This window comes from Neovison vison, chromosome 6, assembly GCF_020171115.1.
Source record: "Neovison vison isolate M4711 chromosome 6, ASM_NN_V1, whole genome shotgun sequence".
NCBI classification, from domain to species: Eukaryota; Metazoa; Chordata; class Mammalia; order Carnivora; family Mustelidae; genus Neogale; species Neogale vison.
Window position 1 is genome coordinate 137512722 of NC_058096.1, and position 25314 is coordinate 137538035.

Here is a 25314-nt window from a genome sequence, read left to right on the forward strand (position 1 = left end):
CCAGTCCCGGGATTGAGCCCCAACATGGAGCTCCCTGCTCTGCGGGGAGCCTGCTTCTTCCTTTCCCAGTCACCCTGCTTGTGTTCCCTCTCTCACTGTCTCTCTCTCTCTCTCTCTCCCTGTCAAATAAATGAATACAATCTTTAAATAAATAAAATGAAACATTCTTTTTGAAGGATCCAGATAATGTTACTGACCAAAAATTCTGTGCAAAGCTATCAGTGAGAAGTATAAAGGATATTACCACAGTCAAATTATTTTAAGTATAAAATCATATTTTCAGATATACACAGGAGGCCTAAATATGCTGTATCAGTGATTATTCAAGGAGCTTTTTATAATAACATCTGCATGTACTTTATAAAAATGTAAAAGGACAACATTAAGAATCTGGCAAGCCAAAAAAGCTACATGTGGCGGACAAACAAATTAAGCATTTAATCTCAAAATTTAGAAAAACTTGCAGACTTGGGTGGTGTGTACATTAGATGGATGGACATGACTATAACAGGTTGTCTTGAGGTAACAGTTGATGGCTGCGTACCTTGCTTCGTAGGCTGGCCACTTACACAGGGCCTTCTGTGAAAATGTCTGCTTATGCTCCATCAGTATTATGGAGCTGTGTATTAAAGGCCTTATAAATTCTTACCCTTTTAACCCAGTAGTTGGAGCAGTTCTCATGTGGAAGGGAAGTGGAAGAAACTAAGAGAATCATTCATATGCAGAGATTTTTATTCAGCATTGTTTGAATAGCAAACTAAATGGGGGAGGACTAGATATTCAAGAATGGGAGATTTGGTTACATTAATACTACACATATATGATGCAGTATAGATGAAAATATTTTGTTAATGTGTACAATACGAGGAATTTGGTTTTGCGTGTTTATATTAAAAGAATATCTAATAGTAAATTTATAAAATACTAAATATACCAAATGTCATTAATGGTGTATCATTATTATGTGAATGACAAAGAAAAATATTTTATACTAAGATATATATATATTACTTTATAGGTAGGGTAGAGAATAGGGAAGACAGTAAAAAGAAGAGAGATCATTTGGGAAATGTCCTAATTTTTCCTAATCACAGTTCATATTCTGGTAGTCATTTTTATGCCTATGTATTTAAAGATAACACAAAGGCCATTAATATTAAGGAGTTTTGAAGGAGCAAAAGTGTCATTAGATACTTGTTTTTTATTGGCTGGTGTAGGAAGACTCCTCAGAATACTCAGACATAGCTGAGGAGTAAAAGTAGGAAGGAAACTGGAGCAAGCTGTGATTTAGAAGTGTTTCTGATGAATAAAAAGTGTGCAAACAGGAAGATTTGAGGAGACTATAAATTTTTTAACTGGCAAGGTATTAGTAGGGATGGTTAATAAAAAAGCATATGTGTGTGCTTTTAGATTTACAAAGCAGATTTTACTTAGAACTATTCTTAATCCCTGAGGATTTTTCACAAGTTTTTTATGCTCCTGAAGTCAAGTTGTGTTTTCTTATTTAAAAAAACAGAGTTAAGTGATTGGCCTTGGTTCTTTCAGTACGGGTTTTTGGAAAGTCAATTGTTTGCATGAACTGCCAGTATAAAAATGTGGCTTTATAATACATCTGCTTTATTTTTACATAGCAAAGTTTCTCCTAGTTAGTAATACTCAAATTTTGTGAACTCTCAGGTAATTAAGATGATTTGTCCTGAGGGAAGCTGGAGAAGTAAACTTCAGTGTGAAACCTGTGTCATACTAAGTATTCTCACATAGGCTTTGACAGAAGGCTACTTAAAGTACACAAGGTGAAGTAGAGGCTCCAGTTCACTCTTTGTGAATCGAGTAGCAACTAGTAAGGCTAATCTTTTATAAAAATTTTCTGGTTTGCAAAAAAATAACCCTTTTTGTAGCCACTTGATGAACTAATGTATGTGACGTACTTTGAAATTATTCTGTGAGAGGACACAAATATTGCATAATACCAACAGTCATTAAGTATAGGTGATGTTGGTGTTCATTGTAGAGTTGTGTCTACTTTCCAGAATAGTTGAAATTTTTCCTAATGAGAAAAAAGAAAAGCCTAGAATGCTTAAGTAGTCCTGTTAGAAAAGCTGAAGGAAAATGATTATGGTAATACTTTGACCATACTTTGACCAATACTTTGAAGGTCTGGATCAAGATGAACTTTCACCTAGGTAGAAATTATTAACATATAGAGGATATATCTTTTTAATTCCATATCTTATTAAAACCTTACAGATTTTTAAATCAAAAATAGATAAATTTAGAGATAACTGGAAAGAGTACATGTTTAAATAACAACAACAAAAAAATAAATAAGGAAGGATCCATGAATCCGTTACCTACTAAACTGGAAAAATTGGCGATCCTGGCAATCTTCTTTCTTTGTTAAAGCACCACTTGGTGGTGGTAAAGCGGGCAGGACACAAGGCATTGTAATGTAGTCTGTAGTTGTGATTACTTGCATCTGGGAACATTTAGTAGTTCATAATTCATTAGCACTATCTCCCCTTCATCTTGAGTTGGAACTTAATAGGCTTTTCCCTATTTCTGTTTCTCCTAATTCTTTCTGAAATGCCCAATAGTTGGAACTTTGATCATCTAGGTTGATCATCTTGTTTCTTCTCTTTTGTATATTGAGCATCTTTCTCCTTAATGTTTTAAGAGGGTTTTTCCAAAAATAATAAATTGAAACGTTCTGTTTCCTTTCCCACCCTTAACCCTTTTTAAAAATTCTGTGTTACTCTGGAGTCAGTTTTTCTGTTGATTTTTCTTGAACTTTTTCCTTTGATATTGGAGGGTTTTCTGATATTGGCAGGGTGTGGTGGAGGGGAAGCCAGCCCTTGGGCTGAAAGGTCTGTCCAGAGGAAGACTGAGGAAGGCTCTCCTTTTGGGCAAGATTCTGGACTAGTTCTCTTTAGACAGTATATTCAGTTTCTAAAGAAAATTCTAAAATGAATAGTTCTCATATTTTTGGAAATTTTGGATTTGTCTGCAGAGTAATGTAGGAGTGATTTGATTATACTGTTGCTTATGTAGATCCCCATTTTCCTTCCTACTTTCCATTTCTCAGCCTGCTGGATTGACACTTGGCCTCCTTCACACATAGGATTGTAGTGAAGAACAAGAATAATTTTTTCGTATGCTGCATAAAATTTAAGTGCTATAAAAATAATAGTATTTACAAGTCCCCAACATACAAATTGATATTGTAAGTTTGGAATAGCAGCTTGCTTTTTTCCATAAAATTATAGATTACAGTCAAATTACAGATCAGCCCCTATAAACAGATTTTATGCAGTAACATGACTTAATGTTTTGTCTTTGCATCAACAACAAGGAAACAGTACTAAAATATAAATGTTTTTTTTTCCTTGAAGCCATGTGTACTAGATCCTTGAAGAACAGCATATAACTGTTGACTTGGCAAAAACTTAACTATCAATAGCCTGCTGCTGACCAGAAGCCTTACCAATAGCATAAACAGTTGATTAACACATTCTATTTATGTATATTATAGTGACTAGTTTGTTTCTGAGCCCTGTAGCATTCATTAGCCAAAGGAGGTGCTCAATGTGGAACACGTGTTAGGTCGCCTTTCCCAGAAATACACTGGGAACTGGACTGGAGAACTCAGTTTCCAGAGAGGCAGAAGAATAAAAGCTAAAATGCAGCATCGATTAGTGAAGAACTTGGTATTTCTCAAAGTGTGGTCTGTGGATCACTTGTGTATGCTAGAATGTTCATAAAAATTCAAGTTTCTATGCCCCACTCTGAATCAAAACCTTAAACACATAATCCCACTTGGTATCTTAAAAGATTCTTATTGACAGGAACCACCTTTATTATTTTCTGTCCTTCGTTTTGCTGTGTACAAAGATTGTCAATTGTTTCTGCCATGGACACTAAAACAATTGTATCCACAACTCTTGTCATCTTTATGTGTCAGGGGATCTTTGTGGTTATGAAAATCTAGAACTAGAAGAGCAATTTCAGGAATAATTAATACACACTTCCTTTACATAGATCAAATAGGACTTTAGAATGTAGTTTCCAACTTTTTAGACTCCTTTTTACATTGATAAAATAAACACTTCTCACTTAAGTGTTTTTTTAACTCTGTTTTTCATTTTTAAAAATATTTATTTATTTGGCAGAGAGAGAGAGATCACAAGTAGGCAGAGAGGCAGGCAGAAGTAGGCTCTCTGCTGAACAGAGATCCCGACACGGGGCTCGATTCCAGGACCCTGAGATCATGACCTGAGCCAAAGGCAGAGAGGCTTAACCTACTGAGCCATCCAGGTGCCCCTCACACTTAATTAAGTATTTTAGTCCATATCTCTACATTTTGGTAAACCCAATATGTAATTGGTAGTGCAAGATAAACTTGTTTAGGGGAATCCTTGGTGATAAAGGAAAATTTTTACTAGGAATATCTAGTGGCCATGAGCCTTTAAACAGTTCTCATTTGCAGGTAGTTTCCCATGTGATTCAGTGAGCCAAAAGGCAAACATAGATGCTAAGATTTATTTATATATATATATATATATATGATTAAGTTTTTTATAATGATCAAAACAGCATTAGTCAGTAATATTTATAAAACATCGTTGCTATAAATTTGAGCTAGAAAAAAATTTTAACCAAAAAGGTGCTTTTTGTGTTGCAAACTTCATTTGAAAAGTAATTTTACTTCTTAGTAAAAGATCTGAAATTGAGTGTATGGTCCAGTCACCAAAACCTGCTGTGTGAAGGTATTTTAGATGGCATTGTATTATATCAAGAAAGAAAAACCATTCAGTGAAAATCTGGTGTTTTTTTTTAAAATCCCATGTCCAATTTCACTGGCTAGAAAGATCTCTGAATTTCTTAGTGAATAAAGTTAAAAAGGAACAAAGGGCTTTTGGGAACTCAAGGAGGAGTTGATTTTGAGTAGTTCCCCCCCCCTCCCCACTTTGACTTTCACTATAAATTTTCATTATCTGCAAAAATAATTATACTTTCTGACATACTGAATAACGAATTTGTATTTCTACTTAAGAGGTTCTTGTTAAGGAATTTTTACTTCAAGGTTCAGCAGTGGTGGAGCTGTGGTTGAGAGGATGGAAGAGACTGTAGAGTCTGGGTTTCATTCTCACATTTATGATAAAAGGGGATTTGGGACTTTTCATGGATGTAGTCCATGATGTTTAGGAGGCCATCCTAGTGACTGAAAAGTACTAAAAACAAACTTTAAAATAATAAAATACAAATATTTTATATTAATATGTTTTTATTTTTATTTTATTATTTAATTTATATTTTATTACTAAAATATGAATTTTATATTAATAGCAAAATATAAATAAAGTTTATAAGATTATAAATAAAATTAATTTAAAATTAAATTCTAATGACATGATTAACTCTTCTAGGGTATCTGAAGCATACCATACAACGGTTTTGAAAATCCTGTGTGGGCAATGGCTACCCAAGGTTTGTATCCTAAGTCTTTAGTTCCTGAATCAGGGCTCTGTTTCATTTCCATTAACCCAGTCTGGCTCAGATCCCCCTGCTTTACTCTCTCCCTGCTTAATTATCAGGCTACCTTTTGCTCCATTTTCTGCTCATTCCTCCTAATGGCTTGGTGAAATAGCAAACAAGCCACCAGCAGGAATCTAGTCTGGATGACTGCTTCTGGAGCTTGGATGCAGTACCATTCTTCCACTAATTCAGTGAGTAACTGTTAGGTGGTGGTCCCCTCCGAGTGTAGATATTTCATCACTGAGCTAATCCTGGCTATCATTGTTGTTACTGGCTGCATTTCAGATTTGACTATTCCTAACAATATTTCAGTGGGTCATATGAACAGATTTTTAAATGAAGATAACATTTCTGTGTTGATAATACTAATGCTGTTTGATTTTTATAGCTGATTTGATGGAGCTGGACATGGCCATGGAGCCAGACAGAAAAGCAGCTGTTAGTCACTGGCAGCAACAATCTTACCTGGACTCTGGAATCCATTCTGGTGCCACTACCACAGCTCCTTCTCTGAGTGGTAAAGGCAATCCTGAGGAAGAGGATGTGGATACCACCCAAGTCCTATATGAGTGGGAGCAGGGCTTTTCTCAGTCCTTCACTCAAGAACAAGTAGCTGGTAAGTGTTACTGCCTTAGTAAAAGTCAGAAGACAGTTTTGAGAATGATTTTTAAAACAGTTAGCATGTAATCACTTAAATAAAATGGTGTGGTAAAAGAGGGGAGTGATTACGCTGTTACCTTACCACTTAGGGTAGCACAAATTCAGGTGAATGCTGAGTTATGGATTGTGAGTGCTGAATTTATCTTTCCCAGATATTGATGGTCAGTATGCGATGACTCGAGCTCAGAGGGTGCGAGCTGCAATGTTCCCTGAGACGTTAGATGAGGGCATGCAGATCCCATCTACACAGTTCGATGCTGCTCATCCTACTAATGTCCAGCGTTTGGCTGAACCATCACAGATGCTGAAACACGCAGTTGTAAATTTGATTAACTATCAAGATGATGCAGAACTTGCCACACGTGCAATCCCTGAACTGACAAAACTGCTAAACGATGAGGACCAGGTAAGTAACGATATGGCTAGCTTTTAATCTGCTCTGAAGGAAGCTCTCAAGGAAGGAGCCTCTGTCCACCAATATCAGTATTTGAAAATTAATGCTGTTTCTTGATTCCTATACATTATAGGTGGTGGTTAATAAGGCTGCAGTTATGGTCCATCAGCTTTCTAAAAAGGAAGCTTCCAGACACGCCATCATGCGTTCTCCTCAGATGGTGTCTGCTATTGTACGCACCATGCAGAATACAAATGATGTGGAAACAGCTCGCTGTACTGCTGGGACCTTGCACAATCTTTCTCATCATCGTGAGGGATTGCTGGCCATCTTTAAGTCTGGGGGCATTCCTGCCCTGGTGAAGATGCTTGGGTAAGAAAAACATGGTCACAGTGCTTGAAGCTAAGAAGGAGAAGAGTGCCATCACAGCATTTCTGATGAGGCTTTTTTCCTCTTCCTAGTTCACCAGTGGATTCTGTATTGTTTTATGCCATTACAACTCTCCACAACCTTTTATTGCATCAAGAAGGAGCTAAAATGGCAGTGCGTTTAGCTGGTGGGCTGCAGAAAATGGTTGCCTTGCTCAACAAAACAAATGTTAAATTTTTGGCTATTACAACAGACTGCCTTCAGATTTTAGCTTACGGCAATCAAGAAAGCAAGGTAAAAGTATTTTTCTGAATGTGGTTCATGGAGCATCAGGGAATCCAGTGTCCTGTCCTTCTGTGGACTCTTGCACATTCTTTGTATGCTTCACCCTTTGTATACATACTAGAAAAAAAACTGGGCATCTCTTTTTCTTTAAGTATTTTTCTGTATGCAGCTAGGTGATAGGGATAAAGTGGGCAGACTTAGAGCTTTCATTCTTAGGTGGGTGATAGGCACTGAGATGATAACGTAATTACTATTTAATTCATGTATTCCAAAGAAATAGAGGGGCTATAAGAGCATATATGTGAACTAGACCCTGTTTCGAAAGTTCAGGGAGACCTGTAGGAGGAAATGATAATTGAGTTCAGCTCTCAAGGATGAGGAGAGACTGATTAGGTGAAGGTCAGAGAGAGGAAACGACACCTTGGAAAGTCCTACTGATGAAGGAGAGGGATGAGTTTATGAAGTGTGAGGAGGAAAGGTTTGAGATGAGACTGAGGTATCAGCAGTGCAGGTTCTGCAGGGCCTTGTGGAGAATGGTCAAAGAGTAATGGAAAGCAGTTCAGTATCAGCAGAGGCTTTAAGTGATGAGATTTGTTTTTCAAAAATCAGGATAGTTTGGAGGTGGGAGTATGCAGGGAAGTAAAGGACAAGAATGAATGATTATTTGATGATACCTCATTTTAAGTAGGTGAATAACAACGATTAGGAAAAGCCAAGAGCCGAATCATTAGGAGTTCTAAGTGCCTATTCTGATTCAGATTTTCAACATATCCACTTTGATACAGCATGACTATCTGGGCATTACTGTTGCATACCAACATGGTTTCTCTTTGTTTCTTTTGCTCTGACCAGTGCGGGAGGAGGAAAATTGGGTCAGAGTTGCTATTTCTTGGGAGTACTGGGATACTTGAATTTGAGTGGAATGCTGTAGAAGGAGGGGTTAAACATGGCTTCAGTTTGGGGATCTGGGTTATGGGGTCCAGGAATACATTTAGATCAGTGGCAAGCTGGCTGAAATGCCTCTTTAATAAAATAGGTTGGTAATGTAGCTTTTCTTCATCATATGGTGAAGATTTCATAGCTAACAACATACATGTCTTTCTAGCTGATCATTCTGGCGAGTGGTGGACCTCAAGCTTTAGTAAATATAATGAGGACCTACACTTACGAGAAACTACTATGGACCACAAGCAGGGTACTGAAGGTGCTGTCTGTCTGCTCTAGTAATAAACCAGCTATTGTAGAAGCAGGTAAGTATTCTGAGTGTCATATGTACAGCATCTTGCAGTTCTAATTAGATTACTTATATTAGGAAAAGGGTAATACACCTTGACCTTAGTGGGCTGAAACTGAATAGAACCAGTTTGCACCCAGGATTCCATTCAAAGTATATGTGCTGCTTGACACCTGCATTGGTGCTGTTTAAGCCTAGTTTAGGCAGAGTTCTTACTGTCCATCAAAACTAATGACCGATACTTGGTAGTTTATATTGTGTGCATGTCAGTAGCAGAGGAAAGGAATAGGTGGACCAACTAGGGCCTTTTGTTTTTTTATCACAAGGCTACAGTTATTCTTTAGCTACCTAGCATCAGTTCTCCTTTTTGTAACCCACCTAACAGGATCTACCTGGACTCTTAAACCAAGCTTTATATCACAACTGGAAGAGGGAAAATATGAAAGCATTTAATAGAAGAAAATACTGGGAGTAAAGTGTAGGGTTGGTAACACCTATTTTTCTCACTTGTTGAGAATAATTTTACTTGAGAATTTGTGGGAGAGAGGAGCATTATGATTACACAGGATGGCAGCTGACACTAGGACGGACAGGTGTGGCTGCATTCATACTCTGCAAGGAGATAAAATTCTGCCAGCTATTCCAGAAATATGAGGAGTGCTTGCAAAAATTGCAGAATTTTGGACTTAATCTGAATTCGTGGAGTGCAGTGACAGGTGGGTAGCTGGAAATGTATATGGGACTGAAGACCTAGGTATCTTCCATTTTAAGAAGTTAGCCAGGTTATTCTGATGTTCATTTGTGTATTCTGAAAACATTCAGCATCTGTGTCTCAAGCACTAAAATAAGCATGTGGTATACATGGGATAGATAACCAAGCAGATACAGTCCCTGTATTTATTCCATTCTGGTGAGGGTGACAAAAATATGCAAGAGATGGGGGCATTACAACTTAGAATGAATTCTGTGTAGGGTGAGAAACAGCAAATACTGATACAGAATTAATGAGGAGGGGGGTACTTGACTGAGAAGGGGACATAAAATGGGAATGCGGGATAAGAAGGCACCTGTTAGCTATATGAGAAGTGGGGATTAGATGCCTTCCAGGCAGAGAGAGGAAACATGTGCTATGTCCTGAGAAAGAGATTGTTAATCTCTAAGTGCTAAAGAGGAAGTGTGTGTAACTAGAATTTAATGAGTAATGGGTGAGTAGCCCAGAATGAGATTGAGAGGTTAGGGTAAGGGCCCATATCTTATAGGACTTTCTAGACCTTTACGATGTTCATTTGTGCTTTTTTTCCAACTTTAGAACCACAGATGTAGACTATTTAGTTCAGTTTGCAGTACTAGGTGGGATCCAAATTCTAAAGGGTACCTTAAGGTTATGCTGAAGAATTTGGCCTTTGTCTTAATAGAAAATGAGAAGTTACTGATGGTTATTAAGCAGTGGCACAGCATCACAGTGTGGTGTTTTGGAATATTAATACTAACAGTGTGTGACAGTTTGAATGACCAAAGACAAGCAGACCGGGCCACAGAGATGTGTTACAGGCTTCTAGGAACGAAACAGTTTGTTATTAAAAATACACTGCAAAGGATGACTGTTTTGAGGTTTCCAAAAGAACCCATAGAATATAATAACTTAGGGGTTAAAGGTGCAGCCAGGGGCGCCTGGGTGGCTCAGTGGGTTAAGCCGCTGCCTTCGGCTCAGGTCATGATCTCAGGGTCCTGGGATCGAGTCCCGCATCAGGCTCTCTGCTCAGCAGGGAGCCTGCTTCCTCCTCTCTCTCTGCCTGCCTCTCTGCCTACTTGTAATCTCTCTCTGTCAAATAAATTAAAAAAAAAAAAAAAATCTTTAAAAAAAAAAAAAAAGTTGCAGCCAGATGTGGTTTGTGGTGGGGAGAACATTGGTACCATTAAGATAAATGCAACTACCAGAATGGATTGGTAAAGATTTGAAACAAGATAATTTAAGAAGCTGACAGAAACGGCGGTAGGTAGGTAGAAGCGTATGGTCCTAAAATGCAGGGGAAGACTGGGCTAGAGATTTTCGAGTTGACCAGTCAGCTTACGAGGAAAGTGTATGTGTGCATCAGAGGCATCTGCATAGGACTTTTCCCTTAGACCTGCCGAATACAGTTGTGTGTTTTTAAAGTCTACAGGCTGTTCTAATGGGATATTTGGGGTTAAGAATACACCCTGTGAGAGTGAAGAGTCAAGGGAGGGAATAAAATCTGTGGGGGAAAGAAGGTAGTCATTTAACAAGTACTGGGCATCAGCCTTTTGCAGGTCATTCTGTTTGTTAGTAGCTGGAGCTGCTATGAGGAAGGAACCAGATGGGGATGATCCTTGTCCTGTAGTGGAGGTAGAGGAAGTAGTGTTTTAAAATTACAGAATCTCGAAAGGGGCACGTGGCTGGCTCAATTGGTAAAGCATGCAACTCTTGATCTCCAGGTTTATGAAATCAAGCCCCATATTGGTTGTGGAGCCTACTTTTATATTTAAAAATAATAAAATGAAAAGTAAAACAGACCTGAAAAGATGAACAAGGAGACAAGGGAAAGTATCTCAGAGCATTCAGAAGGGACTTCAGTAGGAGAGAGATGGGTGAAGTTAGGCCATTGTGTGGGAAAGTGAGCTTCTATATAGACTTCACCACTATAAGTGTCCTTCCTTAGGCTCCTAAGTGGCGAAAGGTTGCAAACCTTTCAGGCACATACTTTTGGAGTCCATACGTTCCACAGAGTCTCTCGTAATAAGCATTCCCATGCGTTTTTGAATTGGTCTCACATAGCTGCTTCAGGTCTTTGCTCAGGCGTCAGTTTCACACTGAGGTGACCTAATTACACTACTTGAAATTGTAGCCCCCACCATCTTGTGTTATTTTTTTCCATAGCACTTAATACCATCTCACATACTATGTAGTTTCAGTTTATTAACTGTGTACTTGTTTATTGTCTGCCTCCGCTAGACTATAAACTCTATGTGAGTGGGGACCTTGGAGTATTTTGCTCCCTGGTACAGCTTCATCTCAAAATAGGTGAAATTTTGAGATGGTTGAATGTTTGAAAGGAAATAAACAATATAAATATTACCTAAGAAGGACAGTGGAGGTAATGAAGGCTTTCTCCACATAGAGAAAGAACAATAGATACTCAACAGAAGTTGTCACTAATTGAGGTGAATCGGAAAAGAAGGGGAACTGAGCAACATCCTAGCAAATGAAACAAAGGACTTAGGTGGAGGGGATAAGCTTTGGCAATGAAGAGGGATACTCTCTAAGCCTAGAAAAGACAGTGCTGATTGGAATTACCAGCTAATGGCCATCACCTTAGATCTTTTTTCACATTCTAGGCGGAATGCAAGCTTTAGGGCTTCACCTGACAGATCCAAGTCAACGTCTTGTTCAGAATTGTCTTTGGACTCTTAGGAATCTATCAGATGCTGCAACTAAACAGGTAAATTTTGAGTATGCCAGTGCCTTGGTGACACAACTAAGTAAGATGAATAGGTACTGAGCATTTGTTTTTATGTCCATAGGAAGGGATGGAAGGTCTTCTTGGGACCCTTGTTCAGCTTCTGGGCTCAGATGATATAAATGTGGTCACCTGTGCAGCTGGAATTCTTTCTAATCTCACTTGCAATAATTATAAGAACAAGATGATGGTCTGCCAAGTGGGTGGTATAGAGGCGCTTGTCCGTACTGTCCTTCGAGCTGGTGACAGGGAGGATATTACTGAGCCTGCCATCTGTGCTCTTCGTCATCTGACCAGCCGACACCAGGAAGCAGAGATGGCTCAGAATGCTGTTCGTCTTCACTATGGACTACCAGTTGTGGTTAAACTCCTGCACCCTCCATCCCATTGGCCTCTGATAAAGGTAAACTGTCAATCAAAATAGAAGGTTGCAGAATTGAAAATGAGCCACCTCTATGCTCTAGCATAATAGATTGTCAAGCACGAGTCCATTCCTTAGTACTTGGGAGGTATGGCCCGGATGGGGTTCCGAAGTATTTGTGAAGTCTGCGCTACTTTCAGGTGACACCAGTAGGTTTAGTGTGGTGGGACTTTTAGGCTAAGATGATGATTTTGTTGAGTTACAGGCCTGTTAATTATTCTTTCTTATCTACAGGCTACTGTTGGATTGATTCGAAATCTTGCCCTTTGTCCGGCAAATCATGCTCCTCTGCGTGAACAGGGTGCTATTCCACGACTAGTTCAGTTGCTGGTTCGTGCCCATCAGGATACCCAGCGCCGTACATCTATGGGCGGAACACAGCAACAGTTTGTGGTAGGTAGACTGAATAGTGACACTTGGCTATTTAAAAGGAATGCATAAATTCATAGGATCCTGAACTTTTTCGGTCATTGGTTCCCTCCATCTTCCTGGCTGCAGGTCTATTTGCTAATCTTTTAAAAAAAAACTGACATGTTTCTGTGACTGCAGAAAAGAGTAAGGAATAATGTGGCTCATAGTAAAGCCTTTGACTTCTCCATTGCATCATCAGTCTTATAAAGAGAGTATAGTTGTGATGTACTGCTGTGGGATTAGGCACTTAGAATGTTTTCATTTAATCCATGGGTAGGTTCACCTTAGAAAGCAGCAGAACCGTAATGTGAATCCAAGTCCATTTGATTTCAGAGCCCTTATTCCCCATTAGAACATGAGTTTGCCTGTAAGTATGTAAGACACTTAGCTTACTGTCTCTTCCAGGAATGATTGAAACCTTTTTTACAGACCTAAGAATACTAACAAATTTCAAGAATAAGTAGTAGCATTTTTGATATCTTAACCCATAATCTCAGCCTAAAGCTTTGATGTCAGGTTTGCAGTCTTTTACAAACCAGCTTCATTATAAGTATCTAAAGACACTTCGGGATTTATTCCTCCGAATTTATTTCTGAAGATTCAGATCTTCAAAGAGTTTTCTCTTTCTGAATTAGGTTACTTTAGAAAACAAGAGCCTATCAGAACAGATTTTGGGCATCTCTTCTTGGCTAGTTGTTATGTGTACACACTCATGATAGGGCCTTTATCCATTTGTTACTCTTGGTATTGGCATGTCTCCATGATAATGGCTTAAAATAATGCAAAAGATACCTTTTAACTCTTTAGGAAAAAAGGAATATTTGTGTCTTTATAAAAAATCAAGTTGTTTTTATAAATGTCACTAAAAGTAGCAGAATCATTACCTTTTTTAAAACTCAGGAACAGGGAAAAAGCTGTGAGTACCTACATTAACAAAAACTACCATCCTTCTCCCATAGAGACCAACAATCAGACAGTCTTGGAGGTGGAAAAGAGTGGATCTTCCACTTGACAGCTCAATAGAAATTTAGCAGTTGGTGATAAAACTCTGCTTGATTTTCACCTGATACACATAGATATACAAAACTAAATGGAGCATATGGAAGAAAAGCACTTGTCAGTCTGTGCATAACTTTGCCATATTTGTGTATCTTTATATATTCCTTTTACCGAAAGTGGTTGGTGTCTTGGGGTGCCTGGGTGGCTCAGTTGGTTAAGCGACTGCCTTCGGCTCAGGTCATGATCCTAGAGTCCCTGGATTGAGTCCCGCATTGGGCTCTCTGCTAGGCAGGAAGTCTGCTTCTCCCTCTGACCCACCCCCTTCTCATGCTCTCTCTCTCTCTCAAATAAATAAAATCTTTTAAAAAAAAAAAAATTGGTTGGTATCTAGACTGTAAGAAAGTTATCTTTGGGATTGAGAGTATGTCAAAGCACTATTTCCTGTGCGTAGTGTGTGGGGGGCAGGGGGGAGGGTGGTGCAGCTAGGAATTAGTGCCGTCAGAAGGTTTCCCCCACCTCAGTAACATTCATCTGCATGGAATCCTTCATTCCTAAACCAGTTGCAAATTCTGGGGAATTTTGGATGTATAATGGGAATAACTAGTTAAAGAACTGCTACAGAAAGCCTTTCTGTTTATAAAGTTTAGAGAAGAGAATGCCCAATTTGTTTACTATGTTTCTTTTGGTAGGAGGGGGTTCGTATGGAAGAAATTGTTGAAGGTTGTACTGGAGCCCTTCATATCCTAGCTCGGGATGTTCACAACCGAATCGTAATCAGAGGACTAAATACCATTCCATTGTTCGTGCAGGTATGTTGGTTTCATGTGAGGTGTTCTAGATTTTATGAGTCTATAAGTAAAATTTCAGGGATTTTAATGATTAAGCAAGATTTCAGAAAATTAGGGACCAAATGGGGCAATTTTTCATCTCTCTCCATTTATAAAATGACAACACTCTGCTCACATCCCCTGCCAATAAATGACAAATGGAATCTCAGTGTGTAGTGTCCTTTTAATCCAGTACGTTTAACTTTATGAAAAGTCCCTTCATTTTCCCTGGGTGGTAGGAGAAATACTAGGGCTAGAGCCTGAAGAAGAGGGATACTCCACTTTTGAGGTGCTGAGCTTTGGAGGTAGGAAAGATGGTCTCGGTTGCCAAAGCACAGATCTCCAGCCATCTCCTGGTTTGCCACATCTGAGCTCAACTAAAACTGTTGCTGAGGAAAGGTTTTGTAGCCAGAAGTGATCTAGAAAACCAGTGCTCCAGAGCATCACATACCTGAGCAGTTAGAGAATAGAATTTAATACAAGTAGTGCAAACACCTTGCTCTCTCTGCAGTGGGAGTGTTTGCAACACAGTGCGGCGCTTGCCGTGTTTTTCCTTTATTTAAGTAGGTTTTGTTTGTGGTTTTCTCTTTAGCTGCTTTATTCTCCCATTGAAAATATCCAAAGAGTAGCTGCAGGGGTCCTCTGTGAACTTGCTCAGGACAAGGAGGCTGCAGAAGCCATCGAAGCGGAGGGAGCCACGGCTCCTCTGACAGAGTTACTTCACTCTAGGAACGAAGGTGTAGGTAAGTGCGAGAGGAACCAGAACCTTTAGCTGGTGTACATAGGAGAGCCTCAGCTTTTCCTCAGGGGCCTTTTTCCTTTCTTCTTCCAGCAACATATGCAGCTGCTGTTTTGTTCCGTATGTCTGAGGACAAGCCACAGGATTATAAGAAACGACTTTCGGTTGAGCTGACCAGTTCTCTCTTCAGAACAGAGCCAATGGCTTGGAATGAGGTAGGCCATGTGGACATGTGTATGCGGTAGTGTGCAGTTTCCCCTCAAATGTTCGTACACATTGATTTGCATTGACCGTGTCCTTGGCTTGAATATTTATCCTTTTCTGCTACCTTACCAGCTGCTATGAGGAAGAACCACAACTTTAAACAGCCTATTAAGAACAAACAAGTAATGCTGCTTCACATTAGAATTTGTGAGGGAGATGGATGAAAAAGTTACCAGGTTAAAGCATCTTTTCCACGAAGGAATATTTTTCCTTTTAAGGAAAGAGGCACTCTATTAAGCACTGTTAGTTGGAGGTCAATTTATTGATACTTTGTTTGAATTCTCAATTTTTCATCTACTTTTCTATTTGAATTTCTATGAATTTGCCTTCAGTACAGAATTGTTCTTGAAACATTAGAACCACCCTGAATTTATTCAGTTATGCTACATAGTCATACAGTTGATTGTATGAATGCAAAGAGATGCTGTAGATTGTTAGGTGAAAAAGAAAAGTAGATTGCCAAATAGTGAGTAATATGTTAGTTGGGTTTTTAGTGGGCAGTCTTAACATGTTCCAGCTTGGGCTGTGAACTTCCCCAAACCTGTTCCCCTCCTCATCTTCCTCTTTCAGGTGCTGGGGCTAAAAATCTTCTTTGATAGGACATATCCTGTTAGCAATTGCTGTTGGGGGCAGACACTTTGCTCATTTTGTTGACTGTTATATTTACTGAAAGAATAAATTAGTAATTTTTTTTTAAAGATTTATTTATTTATTTGACATCACAAGTAGGCAGAGAGGCAGGCAAAGAGAGAGAGGAAGGGAAGCAGGCTCTCTGCTCAGCAGAGAGCCCGATGTGGGGCTGGATCCTTAGGACCCTGGGATCATGACCTGAGCTGAAAGCAGAGGCTTTTAAAGCACTGAGTCACCCACGTGCCCCAAATTAGTGAATATTTTTAATACTATGTACAGTGACAAGTTGTTCTAAGTATCAGGAGTTCATCTCTGAGGGGTGGAGTTTGAAGCATTTCTGTAAATTCTTTGTTCCTTCTATAATCTGAAAATATGTTTTCAGAATATTAGTATACTTGAGAATTTTCATTTTCATTTTGCTTCTTTGCATTGTACTTGTTTATCTAGACTGCTGATCTTGGACTTGATATTGGTGCCCAGGGAGAACCCCTTGGATATCGCCAGGATGGTATGTGTCTCAGATTTCTCTATTAATTCCAAGTCAAGCTAAGGTTCCAAAGCTTTATCAGAAGAGCTGGTTTGCTCACCTGGGAAACCAGTGTTGGCAGGAAAGTAGTGGCAGCAGTTAAAGGCACTTCTGAAATTCCAGAGTCAGCAACAGTAGCTCTCGTGGAGCCTAGGGAATTTGGAGCCGCACGCTGAGCAGGTGGCAGGATCACACCAACAAGTGTGTGTCACGACTACTGGGCCTCTGCCGTGCAAGAGCATGACAAGTTGCTTTTGTAGTCCCGTTTTTGGTCAGAGAACCTATAATCTCTGTATCTGCAGTCCACCCAGGAAATGAGAGTATGAGGAACTCTGGCTCCAAGCTCAGATCTGGGGTGGATCTGCGTAGTTCTGCTATCAGGGTTTTCTGAAAAGCTCATTCAGATCTGGGTAATGGAGATGGAGCATGGGGTAGACCGTGAACAAATAGAACAGTGAGATTATAAACGTAAGTATTAGGCAGGCCACCGAGGCTCATAGGTGTCTCACATGACAGAGACATAAACGTCAACCTGTAAAGGTTTCATTGGAAACGGCAGCTTGCGTTTTCTCAGTACCTTTGTATCACTGGACTTTGCAACAAATAGGTTATATGTGCCGGACCACCTTGCTTATTCTATCTCTTGCCCATGACTTGTTGATGCTTGGGCAGTCATACATACAGTAGACTGCTTGCTGCCCATCCTCAGAGATTTTACATCTCTACCGAAGCAAACACAAAATGTTCAGTGGTAAACGGGATGGTGTGGTTAGAACTGGCTAGTCTGCCTCTCATGGAAACAGACTTTGTATAGCCTTGTGGGTGGCCTGGCACTGAGTAATTACTTCGTTGAAGAAAGCTAGAAGTTGAAGAGTCTAGAAAGGCCTGCTTTCTGAGACAAGTTTGATGCCATTGAAGGCCCAGCCTTAGCGTTAACTTCAATGTCTCTCTCCTCTTTCCCTCTGTCCCTTGCCCCTTTTATCCACCCTGACTCCTCTAGATCCCAGCTATCGTTCTTTTCACTCTGGTGGATATGGCCAGGATGCTTTGGGGATGGACCCCATGATGGAGCACGAGATGGGTGGCCACCACCCTGGTGCTGACTATCCAGTTGATGGGCTGCCAGATCTGGGGCATGCCCAGGACCTCATGGATGGGCTGCCTCCAGGTGACAGCAATCAGCTGGCCTGGTTTGATACTGACCTGTAAATCATCCTTTAGGTAAGAAGTTAAAAAAAGCCAGTTTGGGTAAAATACTTTTACTCTGCCTACAGAACTTCAGAGAGACTTGGTTGGTAGGGTGGGAGTGGTTTAGGCCTATTTGTAAATCTGCCATGAAAACAGATACATACTTTGAAAGGAGATGTCTTAGAACATTTGACTGTTCTCAGATTTCTGGTTAAGTGGTCATGTGTGGAAGTTATTAACTTTAATGTTTTTTGCCACAGCTTTTGCAACTTAATACTCAAATGAGTAACATTTGCTGTTTTAAACATTAATAGCAGCCTTTCTCTCTTTATACAGCTGTATTGTCTGAACTTGCATTGTGATTGGCCTGTAGAGTTGCTGAGAGGGCTCGAGGGGTGGGCTGGTATCTCAGAAAGTGCCTGACACACTAACCAAGCTGAGTTTCCTATGGGAACAATTGAAGTAAACTTTTTGTTCTGGTCCTTTTTGGTCGAGGAGTAACAATACAAATGGATTTTGGGAGTGACTCAAGAAGTGAAGAATGCACAAGAATGGATCACAAGATATGGAATTTATCAAACTCTAGCCTTGCTTGTTAAATTTTTTTTTTAAATATCTGTAATGGTACTGACTTTGCTTGCTTTGAAGTAGCTCTTTAATTTTTTTTTTTTTTTTTTTGCAGTAACTGTTAGTTTTTTAAGTCTCTCGTAGTGTTAAGTTATAGTGAATACTGCTACAGCAATTTCTAATTTTTAAGAATTGAGTAATGGTGTAGAACACTAATTCATAATCACTCTAATTGTAATCTGAATAAAGTGTAACATTGTGTAGCCTTTTTGTATAAAATAGACAAATAGAAATGGTCTAATTAGTTTCCTTTTTAATATGCTTAAAATAAGCAGGTGGATCTATTTCATGTTTTTTGATCAAAAACTTTATTTGGGATATGTATGGGTAGGGTAAATCAGTAAGAGGTGTTATTTGGAACCTTGTTTTGGACAGTTTACCATTTGCCTTTTATCCCAAAGTTGTTGTAACCTGCTGTGATACAATGCTTCAAGAGAAAATGCGGTTATAAAAATGGTTCAGAATTAAACTTTTAATTCATTCAATTGTGTCATCTCTTTCTCCTTGGTCATTAAACAATTTGTGACGATAGTTATTCAGCTTCATCCTGAGGAAAACACACATAGTGAAATAATTTAAGTTGTAATGAGAGAGTGAGCCTTACGTCCAGATGGTGCTGTTGCCAACTTTCTTTAACAGTGGACCTTGGGTTAAGTTGCACCAGAAACCTCCGTTCAGAGGCTTGTCCTGTTTTCTTTGGGCTCCATAGAACCAAACGGAACACCAGATAGGCTTACCCCCACTCCAGACACCATCAGATGCTTCCTTTCTATTAAGGTATTAATGAATTAACTACCTGGATTTGGATTTCAAGCACCTTCACATAAATGTGACTCATTTGGAGAGGGGAATTCCTTCAACTCCACTTTGAACTGAAAATTAAGATGGTTTAAGTGATGATGTTTATCTTGAACATAATCAGACCAGAATGAGCCGCCTTCCACCTGTCTGCCAGGTAATCCTGTCATCCTGGCGGTAGGTCTTCAAGCCTTAGTTAGTTCATCCCTGAGGGCAGAGTCAGTAGACCTGTTAAGACTTGTATTTTGGTCTTTAGAAAAAGCGAAAGTGTTTTGTGCTTAGGGAGAGGTGTTTGAGTTACCGGGTATTTTTATTTAAGATCATGACTTAGATAAACATGTTCACTTCCCTTTGGATGAAGTTTTGTGAAAGCCACTGTGGTCTAAAGTATAACTGGAGTGGGAGAGGAGACCCTATACCTCTTGAGGTGGTTGGTTTCAGGTTCCTTTCAGTGCATGACAGAACCATGCCAGTACAGTAAGCAGCCTCACACAACATACCACAGCAGGGTGTTTTACTTAAAGAACTTCTTAAAATTGGAAGACATTTTCAGGGCTTTGCTTAATGTAGTTTTTGAAGTTCTACTTAAAAATGTAAAGTTAATCTGATTCAGTAAGGTGGTTCTGCAAGTATTCAGTAATACAAAGGGCCAGGCGAATAGCCAAGACGCTTGGAAAGAATGAGGGGGGAAGACTTGTTCTGCCAGTGGTCCAGGTCTAAATAGAAGGGTAGAAGTAGCTGGCAGTTACTGGCACAGAGATAGGGAAGATGTGGACATAGTACTTGAGAGGAAGCGCTGGAGGTCAGTGTGAAAAGAGGGACTTTTTAGTAAAGGTATGGAACAGGTGGTAGCCGTTTGGAAAAACTAAAAATGCAGAAGGAAAAAATCCATGACCCACAAAATACCAAGATTTTAAGGACATGTAGGGTCAGTATTAATGATTTTTCTTTTGCCTCGAACTCCCATTACTATGCCTTGGGAGAACACCGCTTTCGACAGCCCATGTGTCTGATAACCGCTGTCCTGCAGTAGAGAACTACAGCTTCACATGGCAGGCAGTGTATGGATACTGCCAACAGTACTGACCAAAAGCAAGTCACAGATGCATGTTGTAGGACTTCACTGATCAAATAAAAGAGCAAACTGTTTAGGGGACATCACCCCTGGATGGTAAAAACAAAAGGAGGAGATTGGATTACTACAGAAATCAGAATAGTGGCTACCTGGGGATAAAGGGCACCTAAGACATTTGATCCCATTGCAGTGACCACACTAAGCTGAAGAATGCAGCTCTCTTCCATGTGGAAACATGTTCTAGACGTGAGGCTTCAGTCTGATTGAGTCCTTGACAGTGAAAGATCCTACTGCTTTTCAATTTTTGTTTTGATTTCTGTAGTGAAAACAGGTCTCAGTCATGCTGTTTGGTTTATAAAGTGGAGAGTGCCCAGTTGATTGCAGTTTTTTTCTGATAGATGAGAATTTAAAATGGCCTTACCTTAACCGTGAGTGAGTCACACACCCAGATGTAATTGCAGAGTGAGGGTCAAGGCTGAGAAGATGGTGCTTCCTTTTCCTCGGACTCCGTGCTAGGGGGAGTCCCCTGCCCCTCCCCACCCCACAAGGGAGCTAGAGGCAGGGGACAGGCTGCCTCTACCACCTCAATAGTAAGGGCCCTAAAATGGGCTTTAAAAGACTCCAGGTCACATCAGGACTCCACACCTTCGTGGTCCTCATTCAGGGCTGTGACTTCTTGTTTCTCATCCCTATACTTCACTCCTCAGGAAGGGAAGGCTTGAAGGCTCGAGGCTTTCAGGGCCTCCTAAACTTTGGCTTGGCTTGTCCCCCACATGCCCCACTTCCCTACCAGTTCCTTCCTGAAGCTCCTACGTCAGCTCTTCTATATATCCATAGATTCTGCCACCATATTTTTCTGTCAGAGAAAAAAGGGGATCTTGCTTCAAGCCAAGACAGGAGACACCCAGTTCCCCTCTCACCTTGGCCAAGAGCTTTAGCCCACAGAGTTCCCACTCTGAGAGCCATGTCATGGGGATAAAGCCTGCGTGTGGTCACAGAATTGACCTGAAACTTCATGAGATCTGAAAAGTCTCAGGGAAATAGGGGAGCCGTGAAGAGCTAGAGAATACAGAGTACTGGAAGAGTAAATTCTGTTCCTGCATCCTATAGAACCACAGGCTTAGTTGCCCCGATGATTGCCCCCTGCTCTCAGACTGTAAGTTAAGGTCTTGAAGCTTTGGTCTTGCTCATGATGCGGGGGAGAGGTAGTTCTGTGCAACCATTCACTGGGTCATCTCCTGCTCCCTAATGTACTCTGCAATTTGTGACTCCATTTGTCCCTGAAGAGGCTCAGCTGATGGTTGTAGCCAGTTAAAGAGCAAATAGCTGAAGCATGGAGGTAGGGGGAATGAGGGCTGTAGGTGCCTGGGTCTGGGCCCCTTGCCACTGCCAGAATCCTGGGAGTTCAGATGGGTCAGGAGCCAGGGGAGTAGAACTAGAGACAGCCTGGGAAGCCAAATATGAGGGCCTCACATGGGGAGGGCAAGGAAGGGTTAGGCTTCCTGCCCACCCAGCCAAGCCTGTTCTTATCCCCTATGTATGAGCTCAGTGGGACCTGGGCTGCTGCTTTCCACTTAGCACCTTCACGAGAATCATAAAAAGGATCCCCTAACTCCAGGATGTCAGTGTGAAGTTTGTCATGGGCTCTTCTCCATGCCCCGGAACCCTAGGCCAAGCAGTAGCTCTGCTTGTCCCTTACCTTCTCAGATAGCTTTTCCTGACAAAGGCAATGCTGAGGGGCCCCAGGCCAAGAAGGGTCCATTCAACAAAATCATTCTAGAATACTAAAACTTTTGTTTTACCTCAAACAGCAAAGATTCCTCCATGCTCAACTAAAAAGGGTAAAGCAGAATCTTCCAGTGCTCTAAAATACCTTCTGGGAAGACTGCAGGCACAGAACTCCAGGGCAGTTCCCCAAGAACTGAATGAAGGGAGAGAACAGATTTGTTTCCTGGGAAAGCAGGGAGACGAGGGCCAGGCCTCGGCTGCTCCCTCACCCCGGGATCACAGGCAAAGTCAGTGGGAGCCTGGAGCCTCTTCACCACAGGCGGTGAGTAGGCTAGGAGAGATGGAAATAGACTGCCTGCCCCTGGGTAGGCCACTCTTGTGCTGTAACTAGTCTAGCTCAAGCTCTGGCTGTCCCGCTAAGGGTCACACAAAGGCTGTGGTCAGGTCCTTTGTTCAACTAGACTCTGGGGCCTTGGACAGTCGGACTGGCTCCTCTGAGCCTGTTTTCTTTCAGGAAATGAAGCTAAGGCGGCCTGCTTTGTAGGTTGTGATGGCAAGTAAATAAGGTAACACATACATGCCCTTGGTGGAGTTGGGCACGGACCTGCTGTTCTCATTACAAAGCCACATGGAAGCTGGCAGACTTCCATGTAGTATCTCCTGGACCGTGATCAAGTGGGGCTGTTGGTGACAACATGACCAGCTTCCTGTGATGCGGTGGATGGGGCCACCTGTGTGCCCCCTTGTGCTTATCCTACCCATTACCCCTGTGCATGGTGGCTGCCTTCTGGGGCGGGATCCCATCTGGGCTTGGGACAGTGGTAGCGAGTTTCCTTTTACAGATGGAGATACTGGCCCCAGAGAGGCTGAGGATGTGGTTTGAGCTGCCCAGACCACCCCCACCTTCCAGGCCAGACTCCAGAGTAAGCCTGCCTCATTACCACAGTCCCAGCACCTTTCTGCAATGTCCACCGAATATTTCCACGGGCTTCTTACATACGTAGAAGGTTTAAGAGCATATGTGTGAGGGAACACAGGAAGAAGCTGAGAAGGTTCTAAGGGTAAGGGGGTAATTGGCAGGAGTTAGCATCAGAGTAGAACCTCCCCACCGCCGCCGCCACAGCCCTGATCACAACACCTTCAAGGACGCTGGGATTTCTAAAGCATTTTGCATCCTTTAGGCAAGCTTCGCACTGCCTGCCTGTTGGTGGAGCTTTGCCCAGCCCTTCCCAGGATTCTTGGATTCAGTTTGTCCCTGAAATGAAAAGAAGCCAGAGGTAAAAGTGGGAAGATGAGACTAAAACTAGCTTTCAGAGGCTTGCTCTGGAGCTGTGGCTGGGGGAGCATTCACACCTAGTCCTGTCTTTTAAATCTTCTCCGGAGAAAAATGTCCACAGACACCACAGGCCAAGGACTGTGGCTTCTCATCTCCTTGATTAGCATAGACTTGTGGAGGCTACCTAGCACACAACAGAGCAGGAAAGCACCTTCTCAGACCCGTGGCTTCTAGATGCATCCCTCAGGAATGAAGGAACCACTCTGTTCTCAGTGGGTTTCCGGGGGCCCAGGGTTAGTGAGAACACCTCAACCGGAAGGTTCTGGTTCAGCCGACTTTATTAGGTCCGGAGCTATGGGTGGCAATGTGGTGAATGTGCACAGCCAAGGGTGGGTGCTGCAGAGCAGACTTGTGCCCAGTGCCTTCTTGCCTAATGTCCAACAGCTTGCAGGATTTCCAGGGCCAAGGAAGCCACCACACTGTCAGCAGATGAACTGTGAGAAAAACCAGAGCAAAAACACTTAGCCACCTCTGGGGCAAAATGTGCCCTCTTCCAAAGGGGCCTCTCATACTGGAGTACCTGATGGGCCAGACCTGTGTATCACCTTGAGGTGCAGAAACAGGACACTAGGGCTTCAGGGCCTCAAGGTGAGAACCTTCAGCCCCCACTCCCCCCACCTGACACTGAGCTGTAAGGGCAAGTCAGCAGCCAGCCCCTGCCTAGCTCAGGTCCTGCGGCGACAGGCCTGCCCAGAGAGCTGGCCTACAGCTGACTTGGGCACGAGGGCCAAGATCCAGACCTGCTTCCGACGCTGGCTCTCCCTGCTCCCTATTGCCACTTCCAGGCCAGTCAGCCAGGAGGCTCTGAGTTTCTTACTCTCATAAATGTGGATGCGCAATCGAGCTTAACGTGAAAAATTTGCCACTGGAGCAAACTGAGACACATTTAAACCTGTGCCTTCACAACTGTTCGCAAGGAAAAGGAGGACAGACAGCACTACCTTGAAGCATAAAATTAGCTCATGGCAGACTTCTGACTACACAGAGATAGAGCTTTGGCCAATAACCAGGGGTGGGGGTGCTGTGTAAGAGGTGGGTCACAGTGGATGGGGCTGTGGTGTTTGAGCTCTGCCTGATCCCGGCTGCGTCAAGGCTAGGCTGGTGGAGTCCTGCCGCCCACCTTGCCCACTGGAGCAGCCCAGAGGCCCCAGTAACTGGCGAGGAGGGTACACTGACCTCTGGCAGCACCACACTGGAACTGAGAGCCATCCACTCATTCTTGGTCTACAGAAGAACTCTTTTGGTTGGGCCAGCAGAATGAAACCCAAACAAGACAACTTCGCAGCAGCACCCTCCCCAACCCAACTCGAGATCTGCCTGGTGTGGACATTTCAGTTGCTGCAGTGTTGGGCCAGGGTGCAGGAGGGGCCCCCAGCTTTGTGGAGCACTGAGCTATGTTTTGACACATTTGGTCCCAATCTGGGTCCAGTGCCGAGAGGTGCTGGCTTTGGCCTCAAGGCAGATGGAAGCCCCTGTTGGGCGAGGGCTCCCACAGAGGCAGGCTCTGGAGAGGAAGGGTACTTGGTGCTCTCCACTCAACCCTCTGGATCCTCCTTGGCACACATCTGCTCAGAGTGGCTTCACCATGGCACAAAGCCAGGTCTCTGGGGACAGATGCCACATGGTCCTCACACAGCGGCCCAGCAGGTGGCCTGTGGCCCAGCTTGCGGAGTCACTGTCCATTCCTTACCCCACAGGGACCCAGCAGAGCGAGGAGGAGCCCCCTCAAAGCCAGCCTGTTCCTCACCCCCTCACCTCAGAGAAACCACAGATAAACTACCTCTTTGGCTTAAAC

The 25314-nt window shown here is 42.0% G+C and overlaps 2 protein-coding genes across 5 annotated transcripts in view; one reads left to right on the forward strand and one right to left on the reverse strand.

The window, feature by feature from the left end:
- Positions 1 to 19067, forward strand: part of CTNNB1 (catenin beta 1) — a 40655-nt gene extending 21588 nt beyond the window's left edge. The window contains exons 2-16 of one of the 3 annotated variants that reach the window (XM_044252434.1): positions 5424 to 5484; positions 5921 to 6148; positions 6345 to 6598; positions 6720 to 6958; positions 7048 to 7249; positions 8346 to 8490; positions 11829 to 11932; positions 12015 to 12353; positions 12606 to 12764; positions 14471 to 14590; positions 15201 to 15351; positions 15441 to 15562; positions 16689 to 16749; positions 17768 to 17988; positions 18292 to 19067. In XM_044252434.1, the coding sequence (XP_044108369.1) occupies positions 5472 to 5484; positions 5921 to 6148; positions 6345 to 6598; positions 6720 to 6958; positions 7048 to 7249; positions 8346 to 8490; positions 11829 to 11932; positions 12015 to 12353; positions 12606 to 12764; positions 14471 to 14590; positions 15201 to 15351; positions 15441 to 15562; positions 16689 to 16749; positions 17768 to 17976 (2346 nt within the window). In that variant the 5' untranslated portion in view covers positions 5424 to 5471 and the 3' untranslated portion in view covers positions 17977 to 17988; positions 18292 to 19067. Of the gene's footprint in view, positions 1 to 5423; positions 5485 to 5920; positions 6149 to 6344; positions 6599 to 6719; positions 6959 to 7047; positions 7250 to 8345; positions 8491 to 11828; positions 11933 to 12014; positions 12354 to 12605; positions 12765 to 14470; positions 14591 to 15200; positions 15352 to 15440; positions 15563 to 16688; positions 16750 to 17767 lie in introns of all 3 variants that reach the window. The other 2 variants (XM_044252433.1, XM_044252432.1) reach the window with 2 other exon arrangements.
- A 4712-nt stretch (positions 19068 to 23779) lies between these two features.
- ULK4 (unc-51 like kinase 4) overlaps positions 23780 to 25314 on the reverse strand; it is a 672337-nt gene continuing 670802 nt past the window's right edge. For both annotated transcript variants that reach the window (XM_044252436.1, XM_044252435.1), the window contains exon 37: positions 23780 to 23953. In XM_044252436.1, the coding sequence (XP_044108371.1) occupies positions 23890 to 23953 (64 nt within the window). In that variant the 3' untranslated portion in view covers positions 23780 to 23889. The remainder of the gene's footprint in view (positions 23954 to 25314) is intronic.